The sequence below is a fragment of the Halichoerus grypus genome, chromosome 1 (genome assembly GCF_964656455.1).
Source record: "Halichoerus grypus chromosome 1, mHalGry1.hap1.1, whole genome shotgun sequence".
Lineage (NCBI taxonomy): Eukaryota > Metazoa > Chordata > Mammalia > Carnivora > Phocidae > Halichoerus > Halichoerus grypus.
This window is the reverse complement of record NC_135712.1, coordinates 212,505,015-212,517,401: the sequence shown is the minus strand read 5'-3', so window position 1 is coordinate 212,517,401 and position 12,387 is coordinate 212,505,015. Positions and strand designations below refer to the sequence as shown.

General features: G+C 54.6%; 2 protein-coding genes across 9 annotated transcripts in view; one reads left to right on the top strand and one right to left on the bottom strand.

The window, feature by feature from the left end:
• RPL36 (ribosomal protein L36) overlaps window positions 1–12,387 on the top strand; it is a 173,067-nt gene that overhangs the window by 80,104 nt on the left and 80,576 nt on the right. The gene's annotated exons all lie outside the window — the stretch shown is intronic.
• Window positions 11,009–12,387, bottom strand: part of SAFB2 (scaffold attachment factor B2) — a 32,805-nt gene continuing 31,426 nt past the window's right edge. For all 7 annotated transcript variants that reach the window (XM_036111907.2, XM_036111908.2, XM_036111910.2 and 4 more), the window contains 3 exons: window positions 11,912–12,024; window positions 11,703–11,769; window positions 11,009–11,404 (listed from right to left, as the gene is read on the bottom strand). In XM_036111907.2, coding sequence (XP_035967800.1) covers window positions 11,254–11,404; window positions 11,703–11,769; window positions 11,912–12,024 — 331 coding nt within the window. In that variant the 3' untranslated portion in view covers window positions 11,009–11,253. The remainder of the gene's footprint in view (window positions 11,405–11,702; window positions 11,770–11,911; window positions 12,025–12,387) is intronic.

Sequence of the window (12,387 nt, the reverse complement as noted above, 5' to 3'; positions counted from 1 at the left end):
GCCTCATGCATCCATGAACAGGTCAGAGCAAGGCCCGGGGATGCCGGGCTTTAGCATACGGAGGCCAAGCCAGCCACGCCGAGCCCTGTGAGTGCTGGGTGCCAGTTCCAATTAATTCTGACTTTCTCATTAAGCCATTAGGAAAGCCAGGTGGCTGTGGGCGGTAGCCCTCTGCCTGGGCCGCTGGATTAGAGGGATCATGGTTTCTGCCTCAAGACACTATATTATCTGTCACGGGCAATTATGGAAGACCCAGGCGGACAGTGACAAGCTCAGAAAGTCCCTGAGCTCTGGGACCTGGGAGGCTCAGAGTCGTGGGATCGCCAAAACTGTGGACTCCCAGAATCTTGGAATGCCTGGCGTTCTAGACCCTCAGGATCGATCCCCCTGAACATTCTAGAATCGGAGAGCCAGGGTTTAGAACGGAAATTAGCACACATCACTTCTGGCTGTCTTAGGAGAAAAGGCACGTTGGGAAGCTCCTGAGGGAATTCAGAGAAGGAACAGGAAGTGGGACGGGTGGGTGGTCAGAGGCAGAGGGGGCACAAGTGGGAGGGGCCTGCGTCCCACCAACACCGCAGGCAGATGGGAAGACAGGGTGGGTGCTGGGCCAGCTTGCCCCTACCATGCATGGCATGTCCGCTGAACTTGGCATCACAAAATTCTGGAATCACAGATGCTCTTGTGATGCAGAAGAGATTTCTTATCTAGTTGTATCCCCTTGGATCGGAGGTCTCCAAGCCACAGCCGTGGGCGCTCTGTGGATGGGACATGAGTTCTCTACAGTCCCTACCAGCTCCGATTCACTCCTTGACCTCTGAAGGGTGAGTCTGCTCTCACTGGACCCATCATAGCACTAACTTTTGTATCCTTGTTTTATGACAAAGAAAGTGAGTGCCTGGGGCAGCTGTTTGCTGTTTGCCAGGGTCCCCCCAAGTGAGAGGCTGGGGAAAACAAATGGACAGTACCTCCCTGCTTTCCCTGTCACCAATTCTATGAGATGGGTACTGTTGTTATCCCATTTCTCAGATGAGAACACTGGGGCTCGGAGAGGGAAATCACTTCCCCAAAGCCACACCGGAAGGCAGGGGCAGAGCCCCTGGAACGTGGCAGGAGTGAACTAATGGGAGGGCTCAGGTGTCTCTCTCTACCTGGGGGTAAACAAAAAGGAAAATGTGTGCAGAGGGGGGAATGGCTTTGAGAAGGCCATGGAAAAATGATTTCGGATTTTCTTCTAAGGGCAATGGGGAGCCATGGGAGGGTTTGAAGGAAGGGAGTGGTGTGATCTATTTTATGCATTAGAAAAGTCCCTGAGTGCTGAGTCTATCTCAGAAGATGGATACATTGATCCTTAGCTAAGAAAGGCTTTGCCTCAGGTCAGAGTGCTCTCTTCATAGCTACTACTTCTTGGACCTCTGTCCTCCTCCAATGAAATTTCATAAGGAATTCATTGCTAGGATGTCTGGCAAGTGAGAACTCATGGTGGTCCCTGTTGGTAAATTGGGTTATTCTAGTCTATCTTTATTGAAAACAAAAGTTATTTGCCATCAACATGTTCAAAAGTGGCATCCTTCATATGAAAAGAGTTGTTAGAAATAAATAAGAATTGAGAGATACATGCATAGAACATGGATGCTATTTTGGATACACAGAAGACGTCGGTGGGAAATTATAAAAGAAAGGCTCACATGCAAAAGTGTTTAACCACCCTAGAGCTCCCCCATTCTTATATTTGAGAAAGATATCTGATATCTGATAATATTCGATTTTTTAAGGATGCAAAACAATGGGTACTCATTCCATTGCTAGTATGAGTTAGTACCATCTTTCTGGAAGGCAAAATGGCTAAGTGTATCGAAAGCCTTTGATGGATAATAAGCAATTATAATAACTCACCTTTGTTGAGTAACAAATCAACTTCACTTATGATGTTTTCTCCACTTGAACAGAAGCTCCCCTAGGGCAGGGATTCTAGTGTGTTTTGTTCACTGCTGAGTCCCTGGTGCCAGGAATAGCAGCTGGCTCTGATTTATATACCCAGCACGACCTAGTCTACTCATTTTCCTGAAGTTTGAGAACCACTGAGCTAGACTAGACAAGAAGGGAGGTTTTGGTGCAGATAGATACCTGAGCATCCAACTTATTTAGGTTTTTAAGACAACCATCGAATCCCTAGCGGTGCAGGGAGGATTCTCAGGGGCTCCCACTGACCCATGCTTTAATGCATGTGCTTGTAATTCTAAGGATTAAGTGAGATGATTCTGTGCCAGGCTGTGCCAGGCAGTGTTCAAAGAGCTTCACAAAACTCAGCTCAATCACTTAATAGCAAAACGAAGAGTTAGGTGCTAACATTAGGCCCATTTCACAGATGAGGAAACTGAGTCCCAGCATGAAAGCAGTACCCTAGCTAGGGCCCGGCGCATGGTAAGTGCTTAGGTTTAGTAGAACCTAAATCTCATTCAGTGAGTGTGTGAGCATCAGTTCTGGTCTCCGCAGGAAGCATTTCCTCCAGGGTCCTCGGGAGACGGTGGCCCCTCCTACGGAGCACCAGTAAATGCTTCCTGTTTCAGTTCTTAAATTCCTTGAGTGACTCAAAGCAGAGCTGCCAGGGAAAGTGAACAGAGATGGTCGTGGCATGTTTCTGGGGATGTGGAGACGCACAACATTATAGTCGCCCCTTCTCCCCAGACAGACACAGGGACACATATGAACACCCACCGCCCCCCCCAAGACAAACAGAGACAGCGCAGCCCCTGAGACACACACACAGCCTGGATCCCAGCCCCAGCTCCAGCCCCCACCTCTGTCCCTTATCCTGGGGCCCAGGGCCTCCCACTAAAGGGGGGCCGCCCAGTGGGGGAGTCGCAGCGGAGGCTGCGAGAAAGAGCCTCGCCCGGCTGCAGGCGGGGCAGGCGGGACAGCGGAGGACACAGAGCACGGCTCTTGGGCGCCACCCGGCGGGCACGGGGGGCAGGGGGCACGGCAGCCCCCTCAGCTCCACATCTTTGCGGGTCTGTGGGTCTCTCTGGGTCCGTGTGTGACTTTGTCTCTGCATCTGTCTCTCCTTCTGACTCTCTCTGTTTCTCAGCCTCTGTCTCCCTTCTCTGGAAGTCTCCGTCTCTCTCTGCTGCTCTGTCTCTTCTGTGTCTCTCTGTCTCTTTCTCCCCCAGGCATCCCCCTACCTCTGGAGCCCGGGACCTCTTCCACAGAGGAGCCCGAGTGCGTCCGGTGACCCCTCCCTGCCCACCCCACTTATCAGCAGTGTCGCCTGTGTCCTGTCCCCCGATGGCATCTATGGCATTTCCTGCCACCCGTGTGCGGCCAGCATGACTCAGTCCAGGTGGGGCATGATGGCCAGCCTTGTCAGCTTTGCCAGCCTACATTCTGATCTTTGGGGAGGGGACCCCTGCTGCACCTTTGTCCAGACAGAGCCTGGTGCATGAGCTCACCTTGGCTCACCCTTTCCCCAGGGCTGGCTGGTGCGGGCTCCCTGAAGGCGGGAAGTACTGGTTGCATTGGGGAGGGGAGGGAGAGACAGGGATGGTCACCCTTGAAGCCTGCTGGGAGGGCAGGGATCTCCTCTTCTCAACTGCTGAAAACCCACCACGGGCCCCTCATCGCCTACAGGCTGCTGGCCTGATCCCTGAGCAGCTCAAGCCTCAGAGCCCACTCTGACCCCAAGCCTCCCACTGGCTCTGTTCCTTCAAGGTGCCACGCCCTTTCCTTTCTGGGGGGTTTTTGAGCATTCTGCTCCCTCTCCAGATGCCCTTCCCGTCACCTCCTCCGGGAAGCCAGCCTCCCCCCACCCCCTGCTTGAAGCATCCGTGGAGCGCCGAAAGCAGCTGGGTCTCCTGGCACAGAGCCCGGCACATAGGAAGTGTCCTGGGAAGCATTTGCTAAACAAACGAGCACGCGGGAAAGGGCTCAGGGGCTCAGGGGCTCAGGGGCGCCTTCAGGCCCAGATCTTCCATCTTGCCTTGCTGGGGGCACCCTGGCCCAGTGGGCTGCTCCCGGCTCTGTGCCCTGTGCCCCTGGGACAGGGGGTGAGGGGTCGTTTTCTGGGCCGCTGCTGAGATCTACCCTGCCGGGTCTCACTTCAGCGGAGTCCGTCAATATTTGGGCCGCCGGGGCCAGCAGCATCCACGCGGGGGGAGAAGCTTCAGTGCCTTTTACGAGCCTCCCCGCGGGGGGCCTAACGCGAGGTTTCTGTGGCTGGGTATGTGGGGCGTCCGGGAAGTTTCACAGCAGGTTGGCACGGGGCGGGGAAGGCTGCGGGGCTGCAAGGAGCTGCAAGACGCCACCGGCAGCTTCCGGCACTTAACCCCGCAGCGTGCAGCCTCACCAGGCCAGGGCCGGGCCTCCTGGTTTAAAAATTGCTAATGCAACATTATAGATTACAGCCGTGGTTGAGAAGGCAGACTGAGCAGACTCCCTTCCCAAGTCCGAAGGACATGCTGAAGCCTTAGGGGGAGGGGTTTCTGGCAAGGAGGGGGAAGGCCCCTCTGGAAGAATCAACAGCCCCTCTGACAACCGGCTCAGCACCTGCTGTGCGCTGAGTAGTGTGCAAAGCACCTTCAACGCATCATCTCTTGCGTCCTCGGAAAGCACCCAGCCCATTTTACGAGAACAATCAGAGGGGTTCGGGGTAACTGGTTTAGGGTGAAGGGCAGGGCTGTGATTCTGACCTTCCCGCCTGGCATGGGCTATAGGAAGTCACCCAACCCTCATGGAGGCCTCCCTGGCGGCGCCACCGTGCGGATGCCTTGGAAACTGCACGGCACTTCTCACCCACCGGTCAGGACCCCAGGGGTGACTGGAGGTAAGGCCTGAATCAGATCAGCAGTTCTGAGTTGGGGGCCTGCATTTTAGGCTAGCACCTGCCTCCGTCCCGGGTGACTCTCGCTAGAGGGGCTCCTCCGTCCTTTCCCATGACAGCAGTCTTACTACTGCTTCCGTCCCAACGGGTTTGCGATGCTCCCTCTCAATCCCAGGAGGGACGGTCGGCCACCTACCGGCTGTTTCCTGGAGACACCACAAGACCGAGGATTTGGCGACCCCATCAGACACTAAACTAGGGGGATTTTCCACCGTCCTAGTTTGATATTTGATGCTTTAATATCAGGGGGCAGCCCCTCCAGGGCTAGCTAATTCCCAGAGACAGCAAACGTCTCATCCTAGTGTGCCTTTTACACGCAAACTCACCAACACAGAGTCTACAACTCTCTCCTCTGGGGGGCTCTCACACTCCGGGCCAGGATCCCCCCAAGGCCCCGGGGCCAGACGACAAGGCCAGCTTCCCACACCCCAGAGCCCGCTGAGATCATTCCGACGAGCCGCTCCCGAGCCTGCTGACCCTGCTTCGCCGAATACAATACAACCAGGTCCCTGCTAGCAGAAACCACAATAAAGTTCTTGTCCATTCTGTCCCCAGCCTGCCCCCACCTTGGGAACAGTGAATAACAAACTTTTTCTTTTTTTTAAGATTTTTTTTTTTTTTAAGGTAATCTTACACCCAGTATGGGCCTCGAACTCACAACCCCGAGATCAAGAGTCGCATGCTCCGTGGACTAAACCAGCCAGGTGCCCTCAAACTGTGTTACGGGTGGCGGTCCTCTCCAGCTCTGCGGCCCCGACCATACCTGCGTCATCATGAGATCTGGGTTTTGGAAACACAGGGCACTGGAGAGGCGGCTGAGCACACGCCCGCTGACGTCTTACACTCGGCCTGCCGCAGGGTGTGGTCGGTATGCGGGCGCCCCGGGAGAGGGTGGATCTGAGCCCCCCCACCGCCCTTAATTCACCGGGTCCCGCATCGTCGTCCTGAGTGTAGGACGCGGTCTCTGCTGGGTCGGTGTTTGCTGCCCGAGGCGACCCCGGGCGGCTCTGTCTGCTGTGGGTTCCAGGTCGTGCAGGTGTAAGCCGACAGCCCCGGGGTCGCCCTGCTGCTCCTGGGCGGGCCCGCCTTTCCGGGAGTGATCTGGCCCCGCCCCCCCGCCCCGCACTGCTTTCACTTTCGCTGGGGCCATGTCGGCCTCTGAGGGCATCAGGGACGCAGCAAGTTACCCTGGAGGTCAACTCTAAAGGTCAGGCACACACAAAAGAAATAGTGTAGACAGTAACCTTCGAGTCCGGCCTGCTCATCGGCGCCCAAAGGCACGGTCACTTCTCTGGTTCCCAGAGAAGCTGGGACTGAGCACGTCCGGGCTTGGGGATGTCTTCACAGCCACAGGACAGGAGTAGGTCTCACTTCTTCGGCCAGCGTTCACATCTGCGACCCCCAAAGCAGAGTGTTTCATGCCCCAGGGTGATAGGCGAAGTAGAGCCCCCGCCCACCACCCAAGGATGTCCATATCCCAATCCCTGGTGCCGTGACAATGTTCCCCGACGTGGCAAAAGGGACTGTGGCAGATGTGATTGAGGTCAAGGACCCTGATGAGGAGAAGAGCCTGGATTCCCAGGTGGGTCCAATCTGATCACACGAATCCTTAAAACTGGAGGCTCTTTTTCCAGCCTGTGGTCGGAGATGGGACTCAGGAAAGATGGGAGGGCGGGGTGGGCTGCAGGTTCTGCAGACGGAGGAGGGGCCAAGGTCACGGTGCGGAAGGCCTGGGAACCTGGAAAGGCAGGGAATCCGGATTCCTCCCCCACAGCCTCCACAAGAAACCAGCCATGCAGACACTGGATTGTAGGACTTCCGAAACTTGAGAGGGTAGGTTTGTATTGTTTCGAGCCACTGAGTTCGCGTTAATCTGTGAGGGCAGCCACAGGAAATGCACACACCCAATTATCCTGCAAGCGTTGTGCGTGTGCAATGCTCCAATCCTAAGATGAGCACAGCACTCTGGGGAGAGGAGGAAATCCTGAGGACCCAGCGCCCCACTGAGCCAAAGAGGCCTCCAGCAGACACGTTGGACCTGCCGTGGTCGCCCATCAAATCCTCCCAGGATGAAGGTTATCACACCCCTCTGAGAAACGGGAAAGCAGTGGGCTCAGGGGGTGAGTCACTTTCCCAAGGACCCACACCTGATGAAAGAGGGGGAGCTGAGATGTGAACCCACTTGGGAGGTGTGAGCTCAGGTCCAAACCTCGCTCACCATCCTGTGATGGCCGTGCCCCAGGGAAGGGTGGTCTTATGTGGGGGGGTGGGGGGGTGGGGTGTCAACACCAGCAGAGACCCCACCCCTCAGCCCAGCCAGCCAGTTAGAAGGCCCTCCATCCCCACTAGCCAACAACTTTTGCGGCTGTTATTTTTTAAAAATCAAAAGGGCTTTTTATAACTTCGTGTTTGAGGTTTTTTGACTAGGAGTCACACAGGCAATTTAAGACTGGCAATCATCATGCAGACTTGGGAATTCCTGCAAACTGAGAAAATTTAACCTAGCAACTGTTTTGAAATGTAATGAAATCTGTATGAGTACAAAATTTAGCAATTGATGAAGTTGACACATTTTTGTAGATGTGGAGACATTTGATAAGGTATTAATTCTGATTTTGCAGTTTTCTTTATTTCTGGAGCTGAGAATTTCTTCCTTCCTATTCTCCAGGCCTCAAAACATCTTACAGTTCCCCCGTACGGCACGGAGCACCCCGGGACCCTTCCCTGCAGCCCCCCCCCAGTGCCAGTCAACATTAAGCACTTACTGTACACTAGGAACAATTCTGAGTTTTTCACGTATTTCACTAATTTCATCTTCACAAAGATGCCTTACGGTACATACTATTATTGTTCCCTTCTTCCAGTTAAGGAAGCCAAAGCAGAGAGAGACTATGAACTCCCCATGGGCAGACAGGCAGACAGGGTGGATCTCGAGCCTGCCCTCCCAACCTACCCAGTGCCTCTCACTCCGATGGTACCCAACAGAACCCCCATCTTCAAAAAATTTTATAAATTGTGGTAAAATACATATAAAATGTAACCATCTCTAGGTGCACAGCTCAGGGGCATGAAGCACACTCACACCGTCCTGCAGCCACCCCTACCCTCTGTCTCCAGAACTTTCCATCTCCCCACATGGAGACTCTGTCCCCATGAAGGACAGACTCCCTACCCCCTGCCCCGGCCCTGGCTCCCACCCTCTCCTGTCTCTGTGGACAGGACTCCTCTGGGGACCTCCTGGGAGTGGGGTCGTCCTTGTGTGTCTGGCTCCTCTCACTGAGCAGTGTCCTCAGGGTCCCTCCGCGTTGTGGCAGGTGTTCAGTGCATGGATGAACAACGCTCTGTTTATCCACCCCACCACACACCGTTAGGATGGCTGTTATAAACACACAGACAGAAACCGGAAAATCAGTGTTGGTGAGGATGTGGAGCGGCACTCCGTGCGTCACTGGTGGGACTGAGATGGGGCAGCCGCTGTGGAAAACAGGTGGTTCCTCCAAAGTCAAACACAGAATTACTGTGTGAGCCAGCAATTCCAGGCCCAGGTACCTACCCAGAATGGGAAACAGGTATGCAGGCAAATACATGGCAATAAATGTTCACAGGAGCCAAAGAGTGCCAACAACCCCGTGCCCACTAGCAGCCCCCTTTTAGAACGCAGACTTGGGAGACAAACCATAAGAGACTCGTAATCATAAGAAACAAACTGAGGGTTGCTGGAGGGGAGGGGGTTGGGGGGATGGGGTAACTGGGTGATGGACATTGGGGAGGGTACGTGTTGTAATGAGCACTGGGTATTATGTAAGACTGATGAATCTCAGACCTGTACCCATGAAACAAATAATACACTATATGTGTGAAAAAAAATAGTAAAAAAGTTTTTTTTAAATAAATACAAAGAACACAGACTTGGTTCTACCTCGCTTTTCTCTCCTGGAATAAAAATCAGACCTAATACAATCTAACTACACACTATTTATTTATTTATTTTAAAGATTTTATTTATTTATTCATGAGAGACACACAGAGAGAGAGGCAGAGGCAGAGGGAGAAGCAGGCTCCCCAAGGAGCAGGGAGCCTGATGCGGGACTTGATCCCAGGACCCCGGGATCGTGACCTGAGCCAAAGGCAGACGCTTAACGACTGAGCCACCCAGGCGCCCCTAACTACACACTATTTAAAAACAAAACAGTAAGATGTGTTATCAGACACAAACAGAAGAAATAAGAAAACAGTGTCTAGCAGATCCCGCATGCTTCGGCCTGTAAACGCTCGGGCCCAGGATGAGGGGGGGCTCAGGTGCACACACGTGCCCGGCTCCGATCCTGCACGGAGGCGGTGGGGAGGCAGGGACACCCGGGAGCCCCAGCAGCCTGTTCATAGAAAGGGGGAACTCTAGGTAAGGTCCTGGAGTCAATGAGGAGTAATTTTCCCTCGATTTACCTGGAAGTTGCATCCGGGCAAGATTCCTGTGTGGAGGTGCGGGCCCCAGGACCTCAGAAGGTGGCTGTATTTGGAGACAAGGCCTTTCCACAGGCGTTCAAGTTCAAATGAGGTCATTTGGGCGAGCCCCGACCCATATGACCGGTGTACTTACAGAAAGTGGAAATTTGGCCACAGACACGCACACAGAGAGGCTGGATGACAGGGGCAGAGAGGTCAAGGGGATGTGTCAACAAGCCAAGGGACACCACCAAAGTTTGTCAGTGACCCCCAAAGCTGGGAGAGCATGGGACAGATTGTGTCACAGCCTCGGAGGGAAACTTGCCCCAGACTTCTGGTCTCCAGGACCGCGAGAGAATAAATTTGCTTTCAGCACTGTGTTATGGCAGCCCTAGCAAACGCACAGATTTTATGCATCTATGTAAAACCGAGTCCGGTGCCAGGCCCAGCTGTTTGGAAGGGGCTGTTCTCGTCCCCACAGGCTGTCCAAAGCTCTGACGGGGCAGCTTGGCGGCAGCGCCCAGGCCGAGGGCCCTCAGTCTCACTCCCGGATGTCAGTCACCCCTGGAGGGCGGTCCCTCCACAGCAACGAGGGGACAAGATCTCAAAACGGGTCTCACCCACAACCCCAGGCTGATTATGGCTTTTATCACCCAACGTGGGTGAGCCCAGACCCCAATTTCCAGACTCTGGCTTGCGGAGGAGACGGGCCCCGTGTAGGAGGCACCATGGAGCAAGCATCCTGTCAACCTGTCACTGGAAAATGACTCCAAAAGCCCTCGTGGTGGGGGGAGCTCACGAGGTTATTTACTTGCCGCAATTCAAAGAGGACACCAAGAGCCAGAGCCGACCTGCCTTTAATGCTCAGGCTTCCACGCAAGCTGGGGAGGATTTTCAGATTGCTCTTTTAAAACTAAACACCCCAGCGGGAACACAGGCTACTCCAGGAGAATTGGCAATTGTTTGGTAGCCTGTGGGGCGGCTGTCCTAGTTCTGGAGGGAGGGAATCCAGGTTCCCAGCAGGGACACTGGGGGATTAACTCTCCCCACTCCGGATCAGGGCCAGGATTTGTGGGATGCAAACTTGGCCCTTGGATGCCCCAGTGGGCCTGCGGTCACCCAAGCTCCCTGTTGGCAGCTGCTCAGCTGTTCTGTGGGAGAAGCACTTCACTGTGGGCTCACACTGGGGGGCCTGGACCGGAGGGCTCCCCGCTCAGCACGCAGGGCCAGCCAGGTGCCTTGTGTGGCAGACTTTAACGAGGAAAATTAGGATCCTTTATAATCACACATGAGGAAATTACATATTAATTTGCATTTCCAGAAAAATGGGGGGAATCCGTCACCACCAGTCCCACACCAAACAGGGCCTGCCCTCAGCCAGACCCCCAAACCCTGCACACCATCACCAGATGCCCCCACCCCAGGCACGCTAGCATAAGGGGTGAAGTGATTGGTCTGAGGCCCCCACCATGCACGCCCCCCTCCTCCAATTAAGAATTTCTAATTCGGATCCCAGCCCTGCCACCTACTGCAAGCCCCGTGACCCATTTCCTCATCTGTGAGAAGGGGAGTGCGCCGGGCTGTTGGGAGGACTCGCTCAGACGGGCTGACAGCCTCGACCCACAAGCACAAGGGTGCTGCTGAGGTGGGCACCGCCCTCCACTCTGCAATCACTGCGACACACACGAGTGAGAACCATAAACTTTTATTAATGGAAAATGGAATGCCTCGTTAACAGAAATGTTGTCTTAAAAATGGCAGAGAAGAACACGTTTATTTAAAAAAAAAAAAAAGTGAATTCACATTGTTTTGAGCTACAACATGGTGGCAGGATTTGCTTTTGTTTCTTAAAAGGTTCCACAAGTTCAAGGTAACTCCGGCTGAGATTATTCAACAGTGCATCTGCCTACCTGGACACTCGGAGTGAGTGGGGTTTAGTAGCGACGGGTGAAGTGGGGGTACGGGTGGGGGTGGGGGTGCGGGACTCTGCTGCCCCGGTCCTGGCCGGCCAGTCCTCCACCTTCCAGTCCGCCACCGGGCACCATGTGACCCTGGGAATGCCCGCCTTGTGCAAAGCCGCCTCGCCTAGGAACAAAGGCACACGTTTTGTCCCCTTGAAGGGCTTTACATTTTCCTCCTTATGCGGGGCAGCATATGGCTCTGCAGCCTTTAGACCTGTTTGGCTTTTTCCAGGTGAGAAAAATCATAATCCCAGACTGCATTCCGGGTAACTGAGGAGTGCGACTTGCAGAAGCTGCCAAGAGCCACTTTGGGGGCTTGTTTTCAAAACAGTCACCCCAGCAAGTTGGTCAAACACGCAAAAAAGGGAGAGGAAAGGAGGGGCAGGAACAAATTAATTTTATCCAGGGACAAAACTCCTTACCCCGACATCCCGCCCCGATTTGCCATGTGTCCTGGCCCCGAGGGCCCAGATAGGCCCCTCTCACCACCTGGAAGAAAGGAAAGAGTTTGCACACACTCCCTTCTTGGAAGCTCCTGGAAGCCTCTGCAACTGCCAGAGGGGACCGGCCCCTGGACTGTCCTGAAAATGTGCGGCCCTCCTTCAGCTCCTGGGCAAGAGTCAGCCCGTACCTTGCCACCGCGCATGCTCCCGGCCCGCCGTGCCTGTGTCCACTGAGCCTGGCCACGCACGCTCCGGGTGCTCTTCTAGCCTCTGACTGTGCTCCGCCCAGTCACGTCCACCCCTTCGGTCAGAACAGAAAGCAGATATGTAAGTGTCCCTGGAGCCTCTACGGTGAGGCCGTGGCCCCGCTAATCCTGTCCCAGGTCAAGGGTTCCTGAGGGAAGAGGGCAGAGGATGAGAACAGTCACGCCCCCAGAGACACACGCGTGGTCAGCGAGCACATGAGCAGGAGCTCAGCCCAGCTACCGCCAAGACCATGCGTGCCACCTGACAGACGGTAAGTGCTGTCGAGCCTGTGGAGAAACAGGGATCCTAACGCGTGGCCAGTGAGGCGGTCAAACAGGACAGCACGCGGTGACCGTGGGACCCGCCTAGTTCATCCCTGCTTACCCACCCAAGGGAACGGGAAACACGTTCACGGAAA